Consider the following 23848-nt stretch of genomic DNA (forward strand, 5'->3'; position numbering starts at 1 on the left):
AGTACAATATAAAGAAACTAAAATGGTTTTTGCATCACAGCTCACAGAAAAGACTAATAAGAATATGGTCCTACCATTTTTTAAGGAAATAAACATATGCAAATGACAAATATGGGGCGTTTCAAACAGGTGTGGTTAAGCAAAAAGACACTAGAAACATTTAGCTAGTCCTCAGTATAAACTGGAGGCAGAAAAATATCAGTGTCTCTGAAATAATGTGGGTAAAAATTCTCATGAAGGTTTAGCTCTATTCCAGATGTTGCTAAAAACAAAAAGGTAATGGCTGACAGTGTTGGATGAATAGAGTAGGCTCAAAAATAAACCTTACAGAAAGGGTAGTGGTGTTTATATACTTTGCTAGATTCTCTTTGGCATAACCACAGAAATATGAATAAATAAAAAATGAAAAAAAAAAGCCCTAAAACCTTGGAAAAAATGTCCAGTCAGCAATGGGTATGGAGAGACTCATATGTATTCACAGCATATGCCTGAATATTTCCTTTGTCATTGAGCACTTCAACTGCTTGTTGGCCCTCACAAGAGCCAGGTTGCGAACTGATTTAAAATCAGAATAACCCTTTTTTCTTTAGATTTACAGCATTGCTAAAGGCTTGAGGAAGCCCATCTCGCTAAGACCCTTGCACGGCACCTGTGATCATACTTCAGACTGCTACATTTACCCAGCATTTCTTCATGGGAAGAAAATTTCTCTATTAGTTTTTTAAATGAGGGAGTGAAGTGCACAGACTTGGTTGGCCCAGGGTCATAAACTGAATCTGTAGTAGAGAACTGATCCAAGCTCTCCATCACCTCATCAAGTACGGTAATGACTGGACTCTCAAAAGTAGTTTGTTAAATATATATAAACTTACACATAAATTGGATGTAAACAGCTCCCTGCTGAGAGCTTTGATACCTCTAGTGACTAAGTATGGGTCAGTATTTATTACAGATATGGAAATAGCTTAGACAGCTTTTCTCTTAGTTGCTAGCCCACACTCTCATCTCAGATGAGCTTGTTCCACTATTTCTGATAGAAGATTAAAAAAAAAACCAAAAAGAAATAAACTGCTGAGAGGAGCATTAGTTGTAATGATGATCAGTTGTTCAAACCTACTCACTACAGGGCCCCACAAGAAGTGGCATTAGCACAGCCAGGGGGGCAGGATGGAATCAGGCAGGATCGATGAAGGATGGGAAAGGACAGGGCATGCTTAGGCCAACACTGCCATTGAAATAAAAATGCTGCTGAACAAAGCTCTTGAAAAAGTTTCAAGATTTCTCTTGGAAGAGAGAAATATTTCCAGAAATCCAGTAATACTTTGACAACTTTTTCATATCTTTAAAAATTTCTCTTCATTTCCAAAGATGTAAGAATCAGATGTGGAGTTTTAGGGCTAACTAGAGAAGTAAATGCAAATGTTGTGTGTGTGGTGCTTAAACTCAATTAACAGTGGTTGGATTAGTCTTGGAAAGCTGTGGACCAATCCTTCAATACACAATGATAGCTGTTGAGGTACTGAATGTTCATCATTTCCTGTTGGAGATCTCACCTTTTGGTGGGGGAGAAACACACAAGGAATTAATTCAGATTGTAACTTAACTTAAGCAAGGTGAAAACTTCTGCTTCAGCTTTGTCTTGATTTTAAACTAATTATACAGATATTCAGACCTGTTTCTGTCACGTTCAGTGCTAATAAGCTTCTCCCTATCCTTGAATCCAAGGTACTGGAAGAGATTAATAGCCAGTTTCAATTCCTAATTGAAAAATACATCATTCTCTCTTCGAACATGCAACAATTCTGCAGGGATTATCTTCAGGAAACAGTCTCAGAGTTAGATTGTAACCAGCCAGCTGTCACCCAGAAGAAAGTGGTGGACATCTTATTTAAATTTTTAGTGCTTTGTAACCAAGGGTCAGAGTACTTAATACAAGCGCAGCAGAGAGAATTTTGCCACCCTGCTCATGGTTGTAGAATTTGCATTCCATTGTAGACTGGGCCTCACTTAACTGGGGGTCTAAACAAAGGACACCATGGTGACTGTCTCTGTTATTAACTTCCACTAAATCCCATTGTTTGAGTTGATTAAAGACTCAGTTAAATTCCAGTCACATCTATGGCTTCTGGAACTATGACAGATAATCCTTATGGCTCAACAGAAATAAAATCATTGCCATCTTCAAGTAAGGACAAAACTACAAGACCAAAACTGTGTATAGTCAGATTTGCCAAGCAGGTAGCTAAAAAATTGCTAAACGAGCATGCAAAGATCTGTCTGTGTTATTTGAGGAGTTATTCAGTCTTTCTGCTGAGTGGACATGGGGTATTCTTTCTGTGTTTGCAGGCATGAATGGAACAGCCATTTCAGACTTTGCCTGTGTCATTTTTAATGTTTCCTTCATGAATTGCACCTGGCATGTGGGCAGGACTGCTACAGAAGACACCCAGTATTTCCTGTACTGGGGGCCCTTGAAGTAAGTAGGTCTGCTTGAATATTGGGAATTTTGATTTGTGGTTGGACATGTGACATTGTAAATGTTTTATTGATTCAATATTTCATGTAAAGGAATGAAAATGTCACAGAATGCCAAAATTACATCAAAGATACCTGTGGAAGGCACATAGGATGTCGATTTCAAAACGTGACAATAAAAAATAACATTCCTTATTTCCTGGTAAATGGGTCCAGAAGCGGACAAAGCATCCAGTCATTTGAGAAGAGACTAATGCTATACGAAATTGGTAAGCATTTTTTAAATTTAATTTCCAGTTATATGTTAAAAGAATTAAGAATTCATCTCTGGGAAAAAGCATACATTTAAAAAATAGTTCTCCCCATAATAGTTTTGAGGTTTTTTCACTTTTTCTCAACCCTAAAGTATAAGAATGGACAAAAACTAACAAATACAGAAAAAATCTGGAATCATAGGTCAGAAAATTTTGAACATTTCTATCAAATACTTATTCTGAGAGAAAGGTGTCATCTTTTAGAACGAACTAGCTAAGGATCCCTGAGGGGGACTGTCTAGATGTTGGTCTTATTATCTCATAATGCTGTTCATCCACATAGTGAAAAGAAACAGTTACCTTAATGCTGCTAGCAAAACTCCCATTTTTTAATGGAAGAATGTTAATTAAAAAAAAATCTGTTTAATTTTAATATAGTATTTAAAAAAAGCCCTTAAACCCAAGAAATAAAACTAAACCTTCTGAAATCATATGCTGAATTCAGTAAAATGTAATAAATGGCTTGTGTTTTTAGTTTTCCTTACTGTTTCAGCTGGTGCTCCAGACCTCAATTGAAATGTTAAATCAGGAGTCCTGCTTAAGAATATGGGGACAATATAGAAATTCTGCTAAAGTTGCATCTTTTTAGATCAGTTGCTTGAACATCTACCTATATTTTTAAAATGACAGAGTGAAGAGAGCTATTACTAATCAACAGTATTTCTGGTTATATTATTGTAGAAAAACTCACCCCTCCATTAAATGTCACAGTGAACTGTACAGAAGCTTCTCGTAGATGTAGTATTTGGTGGCAGCCACCTCGCACAAGTCATGTGGAAAACATGAGTTGTTTCAAATATGAAATTGTCATAGAAAACAAGGTAAGAATAATTGTGACATTTAACAGCATTTTGTTTGTCTCTATTTCCACACCTAACACCATACAACCTTGTTCTCATCCCCTCCTTTTGAAAGCTTGAATGAATATAGAAAGTAATATTGCATCCTTCAAAAATAAAGTTCAAAATATTTGTGAGCTTATTGTGTTTCAACAGTAAAAAAAATTAAAAAAAAATGAAAGGAGACATAACTTAGCTAAATTAAATGTTTAGGAATGCAAAATATACACAGGCAAAAAAAATGGAAAAAACATCGTTTGAGTTGATTTGTAAATTTTATATCCTTTGTTTTAACAATTAAAATGTAAACATTTTGTCAACCTGAGCCTTTTTTCCTTTTGTTTAGTGCTTTGATGCTCAATTCTGCAATCATATTGAAATGGTGCAATATTTCAGAGCATCAGTGGAGAGGAAAAAACATTTAGTGGAAGAACAGCCTAAATTTCACAGTTTAAATGTCTTCTTTTAAAGAAGGCACTTAAAATATTACATACATTTTTTCTTTCTGAAAATCAAACATCCATGAGAGAAGACCCTTGATTATATAGTAACAAAAGAATAATCTTAAAAATTACTTTTCTCTTGTTGCTAGGCTGATGCTGAGAAAAACACCAAAGCTGCATCTAAAATAGTAAGTCTGCATTAATCTAAGATATTGAAATTTCTTCTGTATCAGAGCATCCCCCAACTAAACTGGTTTGGTTTCACACTACCTGTTTCAATGTACTGTGCATGCTTATATTTGATAAGTTTTCTAAATCTGAAGTTTTAAACTGTTGTTTATAAAACTTGATACAAAAACACCTGCACATGTGAACTTTGACATTACTTTGCAAAAATCTTCCATTTTACATTCTTTTTTACTTCCTAACAGATTCATATATATGTAAAAATGGATCATGATTTTGTGTAACACAAAAAATGTGGGGATTTTTTCTTTTATAATACTTTCTGGAAATAATTGAGATGTAAAAGGCAAGAAAATATTACCTCAAAGATTAGGCCAATATAAAGATGGCAGAAAAAAATATAATCCGGCTATCAAACTCTACTTCAATTTTGAAAATACCCAAATACCCGCTGCCAGATCGTAAAAGAATTTTTATCCCTAAAGTCTCATTGCTTAGCAGAGTCTAAGGAGCCAAGGAAACATACAGCAAATTTCATCTTCGTATTACCCAATAACAAAAATATTCAAACAAGGAGAACTAAGATGAAACAATCTAACTTACTAAGGGATATTTTTCTACTTATTATTTCATTCTAGTCTGTTCACAGAAACATTATACAAATGTAGAATTTAAAATTGTGTCATAATTATATAAAAATAATGCAAAAAATCTCATTCTACTTATTTTGCATTTAGACAGCAATTATTGAAAATGACTCCTACCTATATGAAAGCTTCAGCTCAGAAAAAAGGTACAGCATCAAAATCAGAGCAACAGATGCAGGCTTTTGTAGAGTAAGCTCAAACTGGGGAGAGTGGAGTACACCTGTGGAGTTTGGTAAGAATAAAAATCCTTTTCTTGACCTTGTTCAGTTGTTACCTGTCTGCCTTATTTTTACTTCATGCTTACAGATGGAAACACATTGATAATTGCACATTAATTTGGTAGGACAAAGCCAGTCAAAGAATTGCCATGTTGCTTACTATTGGGGGGTTCTCCAATCATTCTTGGGAGGCAGTGCTTCTTGCACAGGGATAGTGAATGAAGCAGACCTTTTTGAAGTCTGTTGCCAACTGTTTTACTTGTTCCATCTCTGCTCCTGACTTTATGATCTCCTTTTTCCTGCTATTGCTCTCTGCCACCTTGGATATTTAAATACTCTGTAGGACTCAGTTCCTCTGGTTTCCAGTTACTGTGGACACTCCATGTACTGTTCAGCCATTCTACTCCTTTGCATGCTACAGGGCAATGAGGTCAGAGCTAAAGAAGTCATCCCTGCATAGAGTGTTTGACACCCTGATGCAAAGCAGATTACACACAGCTGTGCAGTCATTTGTGTCCTGTGATGCTAACCAACACTTTGATGATTGCTTGGTTTTCAGGAACACAACAACTTACGTCTACCTCATCATATATGATGTTTCTGATACCAAGCCTGGCAGCAGGTCTCACATTTTTCCTTTGCATGACAGTGTAAGTCTTATTCTTGTGCAAAATTTTTATTTTATTTAAAATAATACTTCTTCCTCCAACAGAAAATTTCTGGCTTCTTTTTAAAGGAGACAAGGAAGGGAGAAAATCAACACTGAGCTATACTAGGAATCATCTGCTGGATGTTCCTCAAGTATGCTCTATACTTCTGATTCCCAACTTTCTTAACCACTTGATTAATGTAAAACAATGCTTTCCAATACTGGGCCAAGGCCTTATATCAGTACCTCTTTCCTACCATCAGACCCTGCAATGTAGAGGGGTGGTACATGAAATTTTTTTCATGTTTTGACAACATTTCCTTTTCACATACTTAAAAAACTACTTTCCTATGAGGCCTTAGGAAGTCAGAAAATAAATTATTGTCATCCAAATTCTGAACAAATAATTATAATATTGTATTCAGCCTATGTAATTTTTAGCTACTTTTGAATTAGAAGAATACTATTTATGTCTTAGAGAAATAAAATAGTACCTCAGGAGCATGATTAAATAGTATGTGTTCATGTGTTTGCAAACTAAGCCTTTTCTTTACCAAACCTTTTTGTCACTGTAGAAGGGTTTATTTCAAAAAAACATCTGCTACAGTACCACAGCCAAGAGACCCATTCCGTGAGCCCTCTCCAATGGACTTCCAGGTATGCTTTCTTTCCATTTGCCTGAAATTTAAAAATTTAGTGTCAAGGGTATGACCTAACTGTCAGAAAGATGCACACAAGCAAGAATAAACTTTCTTTCTCTTTATTGCTCTTGGGATATGGACAAAGAAAGTCCACACACTAATAACTTGTCTGCATTACCTTTTCCATTACGAAATAATTGTCATCTGTCTACCTGGAGCATTGGGGAAAATGCAGTTTCACCCTGCTGTCCCTATAAGCCATATGCTATCACTAAAACAATGCTGAGCATTAGTTTCTCAGCACAATAATACTGCAGCAGCAGGCAGGGAGAGAAGGGACAAAGAAATCTTCATTAGTTTTGCCATGCTAGTACTTGGCAATGATGCTAAAGGAGGTAAAAGTTTCTAGGGTATGGTAAGCAAGAAAGTAGAGCAGAATGTTGAGAGGTGCTAACTTATGTGGAACGCTGGAATTGACTTGTGAGAAGCAACAAACAGACAAACACTGCAGGAACTGGCCTTCTAGAGAGCGTGTTGCAGTTTGCTGCAATTTGCAAATCTTTAGGTTGGCTGCAGGCAGGTCTGGAAGAAAAAATTTGTCTGCAGTGATATGTTGAATTACTGCTGAGCCTTTATAAACACTTTTATTTTCTCTTCCTTCATCATGTTAACTTTTCTATATTTTAAAAGATAATTTTCCAGCTTTTTAGTTGAAAAGTCTTTGCTCCTCTTTGGGAACTATATGGAGGGATCATCCAGACATGTGTACCTTGGTCTTCTAATTTTATTGTATAAAACCTGCTACAGGTTTTATACAATAAATAACAAATTTTAATGACAGGAGAATCATAAATCTTGTGACAAATCTCATGCATGAAAAACTAACAAAATATTATATTCTTCCTTTAATAGCCAGAATATATGAATCTATTAAAAAAACAAGGAACTGAAGAAATAACAAATATTGAAGAAGTGTTGGAATGCAAGTGAAATGAGCGACTTGATTTTTTCAAGCATATATACCTTATTGGCAAAATTCAAGAGGTTTTTCATATTCTCTCACTCCTGGAAGCAGGGAGAAGAGCATTGGCCATAAGGACAATTCCCCAAGATCTTATCTCTAAAAGCCTCCTTGTATTTGGTTGCATTTTCTATGAACAGTAAAGTTTCTGGTTTTTATTATGATGAATACTACAGTATTTCAGGAAAAAATATGTCAGTATTGCTTTGGAAGCTATTTTACTGTTTTTCAACAACATGCAAAAGAATAATTAAGAACAACTAAACTTAAGGGTTTTATTCAGGATCTCCATTGGTTCAGTGTCTCAAAAAAGGTACAGCCATACTGAGATTGTGATCAGGAATGAAATTTGACATCTGTATGAAAGCTCGCTGTATGAAGCCAAGAACAAACCTCTTAAGATTACTTGCTCATAAAAAGGAGTACTGTTAAAGAGTTCTGGATACAATCTTCCCATAAGTATATTTGTTGTCTCCCGTTTTTCATCCCTTCCTATCTGTGTTAGATGAAAAAATTACTGAATATATGATTGCTAACAGGTAGCAGATGTTCATATGTATATGTACTGAGTGGGAAATGTTGGAAATCGAGCATTCGAAGTCTCCAGCAGAAGCTTGTCACTTGCTAATTGTGGTACAGGAAAGTTGTGTGTTTTTATAACACCTGGATGAAACAGAAGCATAACAGCCTGAATCCTTCAGCTAATAAGGAGGTAAGAGAGAAAACCCTCAATTTGGGTGCTAATCACATATTTTGACTTTCCATTTTGCACGAAATTGAATATGAGTCAGTCCTGCCCTGGAAGCCAGGAGGGCCAACCTTGTCCTGGGCTACATCAGGCACAGTGTGGCCAGCCAGGTAAGGGAGGGGATTGTCCTGCTCTGCTCTGCACTGGGGCAGCCTCACCTCAAGTGCTGGGGGCAGTTTTGGGTGCCACAACAAAATAAAGATAAAAAGCCATTAGAGAGGGTCCAAAGAAGGGCTGCAAAGATGGTGAAGGGCCTTAAGGAGAAGCTGTATGAGAAGTGGCTGAGGTCATTTGTTCTGCTCAGCCTGCAGGAGACTGAGGGGAGACCTCATTGCAGTCACAGCTTCCTTGTGAGGGAAAGCAGAAGGACGGGTACTGATCTATTCTCTCTGGTGACCAGTGACAGCACCCAGGGAATGGATGGAAGCTGTGTTGGGAGAGGCTTATGTTGGGTATCAGGAAAATGTTCCTCACCCAGAGGGTGTTTGGGCACTGGAACAGTTCCCCAGGGCAGTGGTCACAGCAGCAGCCTGACAGAGTTCAAAGAAGCATTTGGACAACACTGTCAGGCACATGGTGTGACTCTTGGGGCAGTCCTGAGCAGCGCCAAGAGTTGAACTCAATGATTTTTGTGGGTCATTTCCAACTCAGGGTATTCTATGATTCTATAATTCCATCAAGTCTCAAGACGGTTAAAGTCATCTCAAGTAGCTGAAATCCTAGAATGGAAAATAAAGTCCTTTCAGTGATAAAATTCCACTAGACCGGGTTACTCTCAAGAGACCATCTTTGGAACTAAATTTTTCGATGGTTCTATGTTTCTAAAGGAGCTTTAAATAAAAAAATATTTTTAATGTCCTTTTAAAACAGAACCAGAAAAGGATTCTTCTACTTAGGATCCTTAAGATAAATTGCCAAAAGATAAAAGCATTGCATTAAATGGGAAAACTAAAGCAAACACTCACTGTAATCTAAGGACAATTAAACAGATACAGTCTACTGGATCCTCTCCATCTTGCTTCACACAGAATTGATCATGGCTATAGGTGCACCCCTTACATCCCCACTGCTTTCACTGTGAGAGCTGCTGAGATGGAAAAGTCATTAAGAAAACTTGTTCACGACCAGCACACTAATAAGAAAACCATAAACCATATCCATGAAACAGTGGAGGTGGTAGTAGGTGTGGCACTAAGGTATCACTTTCCCATCCCTGGGCAAAGACCCCAAAATCAGTGGGAAAGGATGGTCAGGCTTTAGAATCTTTTAACTAAGTTCCTTGGATGCTCACACAGGAACAAGTCCTTTATTCTGGTCTCCTATGGCTATTCCTCTGTTCTGTGCTAAAAACTAGAAAGTTCTTGATGCAAGGAAAAAATTAAAGGTCTTGTCTACCATTTGTATTGTTGTGACATATGCAAAAGCTGCAACACACCAGTACAGCAAAACACCAGGCAGCTCTTGTGAACACTCCTGGTTTTGTTGGAGCAATAAATTATTCTTCAAGTTTATCTGAGTTCTAAGAAATGTTTGGTTTGATACTGTTTCTGCAATGACTTCACTCCCTGTCGAGCCAAAAGTCTGTAAACAGCCCTAGTGTCTCTGCCCACATTTGTCTTCTCTCCTTTATTCTTTTTCCTCTTTCTCTTCTTCTCATTTTGCTTTCAACTCCTGGGTGATATCAAGGCCACTCAAGTTGTCTGGTCTCTGAAAGGTGACAGACTTTGGTAGCACCCTTAGTAGCACCCTTTTTGCTTGGAAATTTTTAAAATTTGTTTAATTTGTTTGCACTTTTGAAAGCCTTAGCTAAGGAGTTTGCTTAAATATAGACAAGAAAAGAAATCCCCTGGGTAGAAGAGTTCCCTTTTCTGCAAAAACGCCACTGTCCTTCTGGGCTGTTTGGATTGTTCTGCTGCAGTAATTCCAGTTTAAAGACAAAGTAGCCAAATCAAAACCTCAAACTCCACTCTTCCTTTCTGTGTTTCAGAGATACATATTCTGAGAGAGCACACAAAAACACAATGCTTCCCTGCTTGCTTTCTCTGCAGGCTCAAGGGATCTTCAGAGTGGGAGCATGGAAAAGCAGGCAAACAAAAATTCTGACTTCCTTTATTTTCCAGAGTCCCATTTGACTCTCCATGACATTTCTTATGGCTCTGATTTTACTACTTGGATACTTGTCACTCCCCTTCTCCATGAAATGCAGTATGTTACTGCCACAAAATTGAGTGCTTTCTTCCAAAGATGAGGACACATTAAACTGTGGGGTTTTACAGTTTTTGTGATCCAAAGTCCTTTCTTCTGTCTTTACAGTACAGTCAGTGTTCAAAAAAATACATGCATGGTTATGTATGGAATTTATTTAACCTGGAAGTACAGTGAAACTTCTGAAAATGGGCAGCTTTTACCTCTGAACAACTATCATGGGCTCAGACCTGGTGTCCAAGCTTTCACTTGCTTTATCTGTTGACCTTTATAATGTGATAGGAGTAGTCATAGTGATTCTCACCAAAATGACCTGCTTATTTGACTAAATCTGCTTTTTGGTAGAATATCCATCTATATATACATGCTTGTCATTCCCACCCTTTGTCTCTAAGATATGCTTCAGAAAAACTTTGTCACATTTTTGTTCTCTACTAGCATATGAAGAGAGTGAACGTCCATGAATAGGTCCTTATAGAGCCAACATTGCCTTAGATCATTACCTCTCAAACCACAAAAGACCAGGCAAGGCTCTCTTGATTCTCTCATGATTATTGATTCTGTGGATGACTGAAGTTCTGGATGCTCAAAGTGAGTTGTTCATCTCCTCAGTTAACACCGAGTTATTAACAGATGTGATTAAATGCATGAACATCAGTTCTTTTTTCATGCCATGCTCTATGTTTTTAGTACTGCATGTGAGCAGAAGTGAGGTAGGTTCTTTTTTTTTTTTTTTTTTTTTTTTTGGTGGTAGAAAATAATTTTGCAGTTAAAAAGTTTCCAACATGATGAGTAGACTTGCTTCACTACACCTGTTCACTTTACACTACATGTGTTGAGGAGAAGAAACCAAGTCAGATATCCTCTTGGTGGTGCTGGCTGGCCTCAGCAACAACTCAGTATAACTAATATTTACAATCAACATGAGATAATGAACCCAGAAAATGACTGCCCACTTCTAGCTCATCAGTCACCAATCTCATACTTTAGCCAGAATCCAGAAAGAAGAAATACTCATGAGCCTGGGCATTTCTGGGTCTCTAGAAAGGAAGCTCTCTTTGTCTCTAGGGAAGACAGCACTGAGCTACCTTTGGCTTCCTCTCTTGGACATAACTATATCCTCCTAGTCATCTGTGAATAGCTGATACATAAGAACTACTGCTGATATGGTTAAATCATTCCATATGTCAATAAAGAAGCTATAGGATTGGAATGACCTCAGCATTTTGATAAAGGCAATTTATATATATATATATATAATTTTATATATATTATATATATAATATATTATATATATAATATAATATAAGGCCATATATAGTAGCCAAGAAATGGAAGTGTTAGAGAAGTACATGGACTGCTCTTTCACACAAGTTTTTAACTCCAAGCAGAAAGGATCTGCATGTTTTAAAGAGGAAAATGTTGACATATCTTGATGTTCGAAAAATGTCATATTTTCTAGTGATGCTTCAATTTCAATGTGAAGAAATGAAATTACTTTACATGGATTTTAAATCTCCATATTAAGCAAATTACTTTGCCTTCTGTGAAACAAAGCCTTTCAGGGTTTAAAGGAGCTTTTGATGTTTTATACTGTTTGCAATAACTCTCTTTAGAAAATGCATGACTGTGACCCAAGAAGGTAATAAGAGCAGGGCCTGGAGTGGCTGTTTGTAGTTGGATGCTTATTACCTGCAATTTTTTTCTGTTTCAGTGGCAGTCTGTAGTTTGGCTGTTTTCACATCAGGAGAAATGAAATGAGGACAAACACATGTCACACTTTCTAGTAGTGGTATATCTTATCTGAAGATATCATATCCAAGATTTGAAATCCCCTTTTTCCATCTGCTTAAAGAACATTTACAGTTTATATTCTCATTTCCCTGGGAACCCCCACTCGCCTGGTTGTCCCTGCCCAGTCCCTGGAGCTTCCCTCACCATGCCCAGAGCCCAGGACCCCACCTCAGCCCCTGGGATCCATCAGCCCCTGCCCAGTGGTGCCACAGCAGGGCTGGTCTCCAGGTTCCCCCAGCTCTGCCCTGCCTGGACATGGCCCCTGCCAAGCTGGGCCCACCCTCATGCCCATGGCCCATCCCAGTCCCCCAGGACGTGCCTGGTGGTCAGGGCTGGGGCTGCCCTGGGTCCACAGCTGCCCTGATCTGGGCTGGAGGTGGGGTGGGCTGGGACTGCCAGGCCTCACCCTGATGCCCTCCATGGAGAGCTCCAATCTTCCATCCCCCAGAGATGGTTTGTATGGAGAGATGCTTTTCACTCCTCAGTATTGTTTAGAGCTAGAGACAAATACCTGTAAATTTAAGCACTTTCTGGATACCCAAACACGACCATACTCTGGTGCAACAGAAGGGGAAATTTAACCAGCTAACTTCTTGTTCACGTTATAAGAAATCCTGAGTTGGGCAATTACAAAATTTGCTATGAATCAGGGGGGAAGTGATGAACATTTATTTTGCAACACTTCCTACGCTAAGATGGTTCCCCAAAGCACAAGCAGCAAGGGAGACAGACCTATTTATAGTTATACAGCCTTTTAAAATGTAGTCTTTTCATCTTCTCTGAACCTGAAGATTGTAATAGAAAGATAAACGAGGTAAAGACATTTTGAAATAAAAGGTAGGTCCATCTTTTTCTTTCCAACTGTTTTGTTTTCTGAGGTATTTACTGAGTCTCTAGGAAGTCCAAGACTGGAGGGGTGTCTGGATGTCTGAGACAAAATCTAAAAAGCTCTCAGAGGAATATACAGAACTAAGTTAAATGAAGTTTTTTTACAAATAAAGTACCTGCTGCATGCTAAGAAAGATCCTAGACACAATTTTGAACTTTACTGGGTTTGATACTGAATTTTTAGAAGTGAGACACTGTTCCTCAGTCATAGAATCATATTCACTGAATGATTTGGGTTGGAGAGGACCTTGAAGATCACTTTGTTCCAGCCCCTTCAGGATGTGTTCCAGTACACCTGAATGCTCACTGTCTCAACAAACCCAGCCTCAAATACCTCCAAAGATGGTGCATCCAAGCTTCTCTGGGCAACCTGTCCCTTTGCCTCACTGCCCTCACAGGAAAGGTTTTCTTTCTTGTATCTGATCTACATCCTTGAAAGCACATGAACTAACACCTTCAGCAAACTTACCACATTCAGCATTGGGTAACTTCAGTTGATGGATATTGCTGTGACCTATTTTGATATTTTCTGCTTGCAGCTTTTTACCCACCTGCCTGACATCTATTCACCCTTGACTTTGTATATAGCAGAAAAATCTTTAGACCTTAAAATAGCAGCCATCCAATGTAAGTCTATAAAGTTTATGCAGTGCTCCTAAGATCACCGGCTCTTTTTTCCACACACATTGTTTTGTTGCAGCTATAATCACATTTTGGGGGGATTTATCCATAAAAAAAAATTCTTCATTGAATCTATCAGGGCAAATATCTTTCAGTGTTAGAAAACAAAATGAAATAAGTGATTCCTTTCAAACCAAGTCGTTCCATTCAAACCAAGCAATAACCAGCTGGAGTCTAACACAGCTAAGTGTGTGCCGTGATCCTCCAGCTTGGAGGAGTCACATGATTTTTCCTCACCATGGATATTCCTGTGTTTGCAGGCATGAAGGGCTCAGCCATTGAAAACTTCTCCTGTGTGATTTATAACATCTTCCTCATGAACTGCACTTGGCAGGCAGGAAGGGATGCTCCAGCAGACACACAGTATTTTCTCTACTGGCAGAAGTCAAGGTAAGTAGGTCTGCTTGAGACAGGAAAGTCTGAATTCTCATTCAGCACATCACAGTGCCCATGTTTAACTAAAATACTTTGCTGTATGCAGAGATGAAGAGGAGATGGAATGTGAGCTTTACATTAAAGATGAAAATTGCAGAAATGTGGGATGCATCTTCCAAAACGTGAGCATAGGGATTGAAAAAGCTTACTTCCTGGTGAATGGGTCTAGCAAAGACTCTCTGATCCAGTTCTATGATGAGTACATTGACCTGTATAAAATTGGTAAGTCAATAATTTATTTCAGCTTTATTTTAATTATTGTATTTCCTTCTAAGGCATTTATCCCTGAGAAGGAACCATGTACCCTGTCTCACCTAGAGTTGAGAGTAAGACACTGTGGCTTCCTCAAGAAAACCTATTCCCCAAGCAAAAGACAAAGAGGGGAATCAAACAGGAAAGCTCACAGCTGCATTATCTCCCAGGTTCTTTAGCAATCTACCCTTATAAGTTTTAGGTTTTTCTCAAGCAAAGTCCACAAGACTTAAAAACCTGTACTTTCCCTTGCTGCCCTGTCAGTGATGGCCAAACACCTCTCAACAGAAGAGAGAGAAGACTTTTTAGAAGTTTATCTGAGCACTAATTTCTGCTTTTCTTTGCCAGTGGGGATGACAGGACACTGTATCCTGGTGTAAATGAATTACGACATGTACAACATACCTTAGGCATGGGTGCTGTACTTGAAAGCATCCTGTGCAGTCACTGTTTCTGCAGCAAAATCTCACTGGAAATGTCGCACTGATTCTGGTATTGTGCTAAAAGATTGAACAGAAAAGGTTTTGTTCCAGAAGAAGAAACTGAGCTGTAATGTCACTCATGGCAGATAAAACAAGATTGTTCTTTGACCAACTAGCCCATCACAAACAGGTCAGGCCTGTCCCTAAAGACTGAGGTAAAGTAGTATTCTAGCTCATATTAAACTTTCTTCCATTTTGTCACCCTTTCTGCCATGAGTGGCTGTTTTCTGCTGTTCCAATAACCAAGTCATTGGCAATGATCAAAATATAAAGGTGCTCATACTTCTGCTTACATCTGTGAAGTGAGGGACAATACATGAAGAAACTGGCTAGACTATAAAAAATTGAGTGTATTTCTTAAATTTTGTATGGCTATTTCTTTTGAAAGGGGGGAATAAACTGCATAGTTCACAACAGATTGAAGGCAAAACCTTCATGTCACAAGCATTGTGAGGAGACCTAGAGAAAAAAAGATCTTTAAATGTCTTACTTTAGGTATAGCAGGAGCTAGTTCATCCACAGTAATAAATTCTCTTAAAAGGAAGACAGTATTTTACCTTACTCCTCTAGAAAAAGAGGGGATTGTGTCTTTGTATGCTCCTATATCATGTTTGCTGTCTTAGTCCCTTTTATTTTTTTCTATGATCCTGTGTACATGATTTAGAAAATATTGGTCTTTAAACTATTTCTAATAGGTCCTAAGTAAAATAGATATAAACAAGTATCTTTGTTCATAGAGGTGTTATCTGCAATTTCACTCTCTTTCATCAAATAAAAAAGAGATCAAGTGATTTTAATTATTTGAATTCTTGGTTATATCATTTCAGAAAAGCTCATGCCTCCATCAAATATCACAGTCAACTGTGATGAAATTAAAAATGATTGCATAATTCAATGGCAACGACCCCAGATAAGTCATTCTAACAAGGACACGTGTTTTAAATATGAAATTAACATAAAGTATAAGGTAAGAATGTCTTCACTTACACTTAACATTAATTCATATATTTGCATTTATCAATATACATGAGTGAAAAGGCTCTCTGTGATGTAGCCTTCCCCATATATAGCACCTTATTCTTTTGTGACTGCACTTTTCAGGTCCATACCAAATCCTGCTCTGCCATACTGCCCCATTGTTTGGTTTTTTTTAATCCCTGCCTCCTTGAGTAAGACACTGCTGGAGATACACTGGATGTCTGGGACAGTCCTAGAGGTGAAGCATGTTAATCAAGATTCAACACATTACAGCTTTGTCTGTGACAGCATTTAGAAAAGGCACTTCTTTCACTAACACTTGTTGGAGTTGCCCTGGATTGGGAGTATTTCCAGTGGAAACTGGATCTCTGTGGAAGGCCAGAGCTGAGCTTTAAAGAGTGAAAAGGGAAATGTGCATTAACACAACAATTTTGAATTAATAGAAATGAATTAATTTCTCCATGTATGAAATGCTTACCCAGATATATGCACCACACCTGTTGGTCCAAAAGTTGAAGGTTTATAATGATGAACAAAAGGTAAATAAATGTGAGAGGAAGCAGAAAGGCAGTGTGATTAAGGACAGGTTAGTGGGGGGTGACCTTGGCTTTGCAAGTTTTTTGGCAGCAGCAGGGAGGCAATGAGATTGCTGTGCTCCGCTGCAAGGGCAGGTGTAACCACTGCGGCAGAACTGCACCGAAACGCCACAGGGTGGCAGGCAGAGACTACAAAGGAAAAATCTTCCTGAGCTACAACCAGATTGGGCCGCCTACTTAGTGGCTGATTGAAGGTGTACTGGGATTTGGAATTTCTTAGTCTGGGTTGGGTTTACTATTTCACAGACGAATCTTTTTGCAAGCCCAGCTAACTGCTGTGAAACAGCATTACTTCTCTGAATCACTTGGCTGTTGTAACAAAGAAACATTATTGAAAAATCTGCCTGACATTGGAATAAAATCTATTGCAGTAAAGCAATACATACTTTTTAATAACCTTTAATATATGTAACATTCATTTTATAAAGAATACTCAATTCATACTTTGTCTGAATTTTCTAGCTATTTTTCATCATCATTATCAGTTTTCACCAAGCTAATTATGTCAAGGTACAGCAATTATTCCACCAATTGAGCACTGTAGGCTCCTGTGACATTTATCAGATGCAGCTATAATCATATCTTTGGAAGATTTACCCATAAAAATTTCTTCTGCCAAATTTATTGCTTTATCACTGACAACTCTGCTGATCTGTCCTCTGATGCCTACACACAAGTTCTCTTACTGGTTCATTATTTATCCCAAGACAGAGCTCTGTGCATACAAGGCACTCCTTTATACACAGTAGAAGGCCGAGTTGCCCAAATCTGTTTGCAAGGACGCAATCCTCTCCCTTCCTTGGTGAGATGTATCCCATTCCTGCCCAGTAGCCCCTCTTTATCAAAAAGGATCCCAAGGTCACAGCAGACAAAGCCCTGCCTGTGACAGCAGTTATTCAGCCAGGCATTGACCTGCTGGATGACTGCGATTCTGCTCAAGCCTTTCCCTCTCACTGGAAGGCCTGAGGAGACACCATCTGGACTTCCTGTCCTTCACCTTTCCCCCCAGTGCTCTGTAATCACTTCACTCAAAACTTTCAGGTTACCCCTGCACCAATAAAGAAGAACAAGGCGTTCATTGGCCAGATATTTGCCCTAGATTGACCCCCGTGCATAATTTAGCTCGAAGAAGGTGTCCTGGACAACAGCTTGCTTTATACAATCTTAGAATGGCTTGGGTTGGAAGTGACCTCAAAGACCATCTAATTCAATTCCCCTGCCATGGCAGGGACACCTTCTACTGGACCAAGTTACTCAGAGCCCCATTCAGCCTGGCCTTGAACTCTTCCAGGGACACCCACAGCTTCTGTGGGCACTCTGTCCCAGTGCCTCACCACCAGCGCAGTAAAGAATTTCTTCCTAATATCTAATCTAAACCTACCCTCCTTCATCTTAAGGCCATCCCCCAAGTGCTATCAGTACATACCCTTGTGAAAATTCCCTCTTCAGCCTTCCTGAAGGACCCTTTATGTGCTGGAAGGTGCTGGAAGCTCTCTCCAGAGCCTTTTCTTCTCCAGGCTGAACAGCCTCATTTCCAGGCGCCACATGAGCACGTATGCAATTATTTGAAAAAATAAGTCTGGATTGATTGAGTTTTGCTCTAAAATGGTGTATTACAAAATAATTACAAAAATACCTAACAAGTTGTCTAATGGAGAGGATATAGTCTGCAGTCATTAGTTGTGTGTGGTCAGTACATTTTGTGGTAGTTATTATGGCTATTCAAACAACATGAGCAAATTTTATTCTACCTATCAAAAATGTAGTGGAGGACAACCTAAAATATATGTGAATCCATGCCAGTCAGTCCCAAATATTTTCATCTGAAAGAAAACCAAATATTTATATAATATTTGCAATTACATACCGTGACATTTATTGTAATATTAAAACATTAGATGTAAAAGAAAAGGTTTATGTTATAGATTACTTCTTTTTTTTTCCTGGTGTCTATAAGAATAAACTTATAGTTTTCATTTAGGTCTGGTTTGCTTTGTGTTTCAATCTGAAATTAAATTTATATCTCTACTGTGATGAAAAGGAAAACAAATATCTTTCAGTAGCAGAATTAATTATATGTAAAGTTGGCATTGTAGATGAATTAGATATTAGATACTAAATGTTAGACAAATTGCTAGTTTTAGAATGCAGAAAAATGGAACAGGAGATAAAAATTAATTATTATTGAAACATAAAACAATGATAGAAATAAAGTTAGTTGCTTTTCTTTTTCTTTCAATTTACAGGATAATCCTAAAAGAAAACCCATATATACATCCATACAAGTGAGTCTGTTTGTTTATTAATCAGCAATAAATGTTCATTTCATTGTCAACTGTGAAAAGTAAATAGTATGGAAATACCTTTAAATCAATATGTGCTCAGTATCCTATGCTTTATGGGAACCTTTTCAATGGATTTCATGAATACATCAAACTGCTAAATCATCATGACATATGCAATTTATTATACATTCAGGGGCAGAACTTTATTGCTTTTCTGTCAGTATTTTGAAAAATCTCCAATTTTACATTTTATTGTCCACTCTCCTTCTCAAATATTTGGAACAGACTTTGAAGTTACACATCACTGACTACAGAGAAAAGATAAAGTATCTCCTAGAAATTCAATTTTGATTATGAAAAACATAGACCACAAAAGTCCTTTTTGGATGGAGGCTGTCATCCAGGTATGCTGCACCTCCTTTTAATCAGTGCAGCTTGCACATCCCACCTCTATGCAAAAGCCACCAAGAGCAAGAGTATTACATTAAATTCTGGTAACACTGAGTATTGCAGTCATCTACTTATTTTACAGGTTTGGCTGGAAAGTTAAGCTTTTTTCTGAAAATTCATAATGCAGAGACTGAGGCAGGTGCACAGACACCTTATTCCTCAAATCACTCAGTTCAAGCACTAAAATTAGATGGCTAAAGAGAATTTTCTGCCTCTCTATGTGCTATGGGAAGTTATCAATAAATCAAACCATCTAATAAGAAATCACAGGTTATACTTTTATAGTGTATAAGATGAAATGCTTCTAAATGTAAAAAGTTGCAAGAGTGTCAGGTTATTTTTGAGATAAATATTTGTTTATATATTATATAAATAATAATAATGATTTTTTTTTCTCTGTAACAGCAGTCTTCTTTAATAACAATGCTTTCATAGCCTCTTTAAAGTTCCACTGGTAAATGGCACATACATATTGCCAACACAGGCATGGAACAAAGAAAAGCAACTCAGTTTTTTGGGTGTTTTTTAGGAAGCGGGAAACAGTAACATATTTCTAAGATCAAATAGACGAAAGAAGTACGTCTTGAAAATGAGAGCTGCTGGCAGTGCCTGCCTTGTGAGCCCAGCCTGGGGGGAATGGAGTGCACCTGTTGAGTTTGGTAAGAACAAACCCAAGCCCTGGGCTACTCTTCCCCCAGGGATGTCCTGCCTACCTCACACATTGTCACACACCTGTGGACACACACACATGTAAAAAGGATTGGCAAACGTTTTGTTTCACACTGCACTACAGAGAAGAGTGGGAAGAGACTTAATCGATTTCTTAACATTCTAACACTGGAAATAACATTAAAAATTACACCTTTGCAGCTGTAGTGAGCTCCTGCTTACTCCAGGGGGTGGACAAATAGGATCAATGTTAATTCTTCCCATCAGACATTTCTGCTAAAGTGGTAAATGACAGAATTCATTTTTATACCAAGTGAAACCCTTCAGACTGACATTCACCACAGCCAGTCCCCACAGCAGATGTTTGACACAGCATGAAGTCCAACAAGACCAAGTTCAAGGTGCTGCACCTGGCTCAGGGCAGCTGCTGCTGCCAACACAGTCTGGGGGATGAAGGAATTGACGGAAGCTTTGCTGAGAAGGACTTGGGGGTCTGGATGGGTGAGAGGCTGGACATGACCCAGCCATGGGCACTCACAGCCCAGAAAGCCAAACGTGTCCTGGGCTGCATCTAGAGCAGCGTGGGCAGCAGGGCCAGGGAGGGGATTCTGCCCCTCTGCTCTGCTCTGCTCTGGTGAGACCCCACCTGCAGTGCTGCACCCAGCTCTGGGGTCCTGAGCACAGGAGGGACATTGACTTGTTGGAGCAAGTCCAGAGGAGGGTCACAAGAAGGATCAGAGGGCTTGAGCACCTCTCACAGTCTGAGAAAGTTTGGTTTGCTCTACCTGGGAAAGAGAAGGCTCCAGAGACACCCTCTTACACTTATCCAGTACCTAAAGGGGTTACAAGAGAGCTGGAGAGGGACTGTGCAAGGACATGTAGTTATAATTCAAGGGGGAATGGCTTTAAACTGAAAGAGTGTAGATTTAGGTTAGATTTTAGGAAGAAATTCTTCCCCGTAGGGGTGATGAGGCATTGGCACAAGTTGCCCAGAGAGCTGTGGATGCCCCATCCCTGAAAGTGTTCATAGCTAGGCTGGGTCTCTAAGCAATCTGCTCTAGTGGAAGGCATCCCTGCCTGTGACAGAGTGGCTGGAATTAGGTGATCTCTAAAGGTCACTTCCAACCCAAACTATTCAATGTTCTGTAATTCTATTATCTATGCCTCATATTACGACTGCTGATACTACTATTACTACTACTATTGCTACTAATTTATGAATGTTTCTCTTTCAGGAAATGAGGAAATTATATCTTCTTCAGTATGGATTTTACTTGGGGTAGGAGTTGCAACACTCTTAATGGCAATCATCACATTTTTTTTCTGCAAAAGGTTAACTTAATTTATGCATTTATTTTATTTTCTCTGTGTATGTGTAAGACCTAAAGTTTTTTAACAAATAAGGTGGAGGTGTCTCTGTAGGATAGGTAAAATAAACCCCATAAGTGAAACTGAAATGGAAAGAAAAAGTATATTCTCCTGTATGATGCACTTTGCATAGAAATATGCTCTCTCAACTTGTCAAAACTTTTACCCCCACTTTTCACTGTTTGTAGTGAAATAGCAGGACAAATTTCTTTCTCTGTCTAAGAAGGAAATTTACTACTAGTAAATCTTCAATCAAAAAATTTATCTATTACCTTCTAAATTCTTAATGTTTTCCTGATATACGTTCATTCTGTATTGAGATTATGTGTATTTTTCAGTTTATTTCTAAGAGTGAAGAGGAAGATAAGAGCAGTTTCAAGGATGCAATGGTGTTGTCACATAATGGTTATACAATTTTGATTTTGTATTCAATACGTTTTGATTTCCAGGACTGGCTGTTGGAAGGCAGTATTTCCACAGATCCCAGGACCAAAACCTGCTTTTTTCACACTGGCTGATACAAATCCAGAGGTATGTTCTCTTTCTATTTTTATATTAAATGTGTGAAATACATACAAGACTCTACTGGCTGAATTTTTAAATGATAAGGAACTTATTACAGAGGATCGCTCTTCTCTTTGCCATATTCTGAAGAAAAATAAAAGAAAATCAGCAGGAGAGTTTTTTAAGGGAAGTCAAATGCAGTGCTCTTCCAGAACCACGGGGTTTCTCCCATTCCAGTCTCAGAGGTGCACAGGCTGATGCTCCCATTGGTAGATCCAGGCAGCAGGAGGGGCTGTTCACTTTCCCAAAACAAAGAACATGGACAATGACACAACAGGGCACAGTGAGGCAGCCAGAAACAAAACCAGCACAGCTGCCTCTACCAGCATCTCATCAGCACCAGCAGCAGTCTCTAAAATAGGGTCCTGGACATCACAGTCCCCTTGCTACTGCCCAGCCGAGCAGGGCTGAATTTGCCAGTGAGATTAGCACATCTCCTGGCTCTCTTCATCTACAACCACCATAAAGTTCCTCACACCTGATCCCAGTGTCTGAGCCCTGTGTCCCCCCAGGTCACCCTCTCCAAGCTGTCCCCTTGAATCCCTCCAGGTGCACACCTTGCCTACTTACCCACTAGCAAGTTACATGTGCAGGAAAGAAAAGAAGGTGACACAGAAAACAGTTCCAAATAGGATTTTGTAAGGAAACAGGACAGACTTTGTGGACACACAGCGAAAACAGGTGAAATACTCTCAGAATTGTGCTTAAGTAGAGGCTAACCTAACATTTGGTATAAAACTGATGGAAGTTTTTATTTTCCTTTCAGCTGATGGAGAGCAAAATACAGTCAACAACATCTGAAAATGAAGAGATAGTATTAGTTACTGACATCGTGAGATAACCAAGAAAAATGGAGGAGTCTGAAAGTGCATTTCTTAGACAATTGTATATCCCTGTGGAAAGTCTGCAATAATATATAGGCTTTCTTTACTTTCTCCTTTTTCTTGTATAAAAGCATGATGCAGTCAAGATAGAATGATACCTTATATGCAATCTGTTTAAATGCCATTGTATTTGCTTTTAGTTTTGGCTAATTTTAACTGTTTGGGTAAGTTGCACTTATTGCATACCTTCTATTTTGTAAATATGAATGGAATATTTTATTCAGCAAGTTTTAGTTATGTTTTAATCTTAAGGAAAAATAATTGTCTTTCTGTCTCATATTAAAAAGATTAATGATTAATTTATTGAGATTAATAATTTTTTTTTAAATTCTGATGCCTGAATTTCATTGTTCTACTGTCAAAAATGGGTCAGTTCATACTAGAAGTTTCTTTGGAGTTCTTCAAGTACACATGGGCAACTAGAAAAATGAGATTCATTCAGATTTTTACATTAGACATTTGAACATTGCTATTGGATTATTAGACTAATTTTATAATGGTACTAGATGTTTTATTATTAGACTAAACATTCCTGGGACTATTTTCTTGCACAGGGGCCAATTTATATATAAGAGTCCAGACACACTCTTAAATCCCTAAATGAAGTGAACACATGCAAACTACCTTTAGAAATTAGCCCTGGCCTGAGCTAACCTCTGGACTATGTCCAGGAGCTGTTCAGGACATTACTTGTAAATCCTGGCTGAACTAATGCTGGGAACAGTTGTTCCTGGACATGTTTCAGTGCTGGGGAGCCTTCCAATGCCGTACTTTCTCCAGCTTATACCGTGGCTGAACACAAACAGCTCTTGGCACACCTATTGCCTTTGACACAGTTAATGATTACATTCTGGTCAAAGACTCACCTGGGAAGCTTTTTGCAGCAGGTCAGAACAACAAAACAAATTTCTAAAAGAGGCTGAATTCATGATGGTCACACTTGCAAACCATTTATGCATTTTTCCCAGTATGCAGCAGTGGTCAGAGTGGAAATGCTCACAGTAACTTGCTAAAAGGGTGGTGGGGCTGTAACAGGTTGCACTGATTTACATAACCTTGCACAGCAACTCTCCTCTTGGGCAAAATTGCCAGAGTGAGGCATAGTTTGGCTCCAGTCCACCAAAACCTAGCCATGA

At 38.5% G+C, this 23848-nt stretch overlaps 1 protein-coding gene across 1 annotated transcript; it reads left to right on the top strand.

Annotated features, from left to right (window-relative positions):
- Positions 1-2343: 2343 nt before the first annotated feature.
- LOC118689020 (interleukin-5 receptor subunit alpha-like) lies at positions 2344-23015 on the top strand. The gene is made up of 13 exons (XM_036387026.1): positions 2344-2476; positions 2569-2744; positions 3471-3610; positions 4221-4259; positions 4995-5136; positions 14010-14139; positions 14231-14406; positions 15746-15885; positions 18739-18777; positions 19757-19886; positions 21132-21228; positions 21714-21795; positions 22595-23015. Exons 1-13 carry the CDS (start codon positions 2349-2351, stop codon positions 22667-22669), a joined length of 1494 nt encoding a protein of 497 aa, XP_036242919.1. The 5' UTR covers positions 2344-2348; the 3' UTR covers positions 22670-23015.
- Positions 23016-23848: the final 833 nt, after the last annotated feature.

This window comes from Molothrus ater, chromosome 2 (genome assembly GCF_012460135.2).
Source record: "Molothrus ater isolate BHLD 08-10-18 breed brown headed cowbird chromosome 2, BPBGC_Mater_1.1, whole genome shotgun sequence".
NCBI lineage: Eukaryota > Metazoa > Chordata > Aves > Passeriformes > Icteridae > Molothrus > Molothrus ater.

Excerpts from the sequence above, each read along its gene's own strand:
- LOC118689020 (XM_036387026.1), top strand. The coding sequence starts at position 2,349 with ATGAATGGAACAGCCATTTCAGACTTTGCCTGTGTCATTTTTAATGTT. Across the intron at positions 2,477-2,568 it reads CTGTACTGGGGGCCCTTGAA|GAATGAAAATGTCACAGAAT; the intron begins GTAAGTAGGTCT and ends TTTCATGTAAAG. Across the intron at positions 4,260-4,994 it reads CCAAAGCTGCATCTAAAATA|ACAGCAATTATTGAAAATGA; the intron begins GTAAGTCTGCAT and ends TTTTGCATTTAG.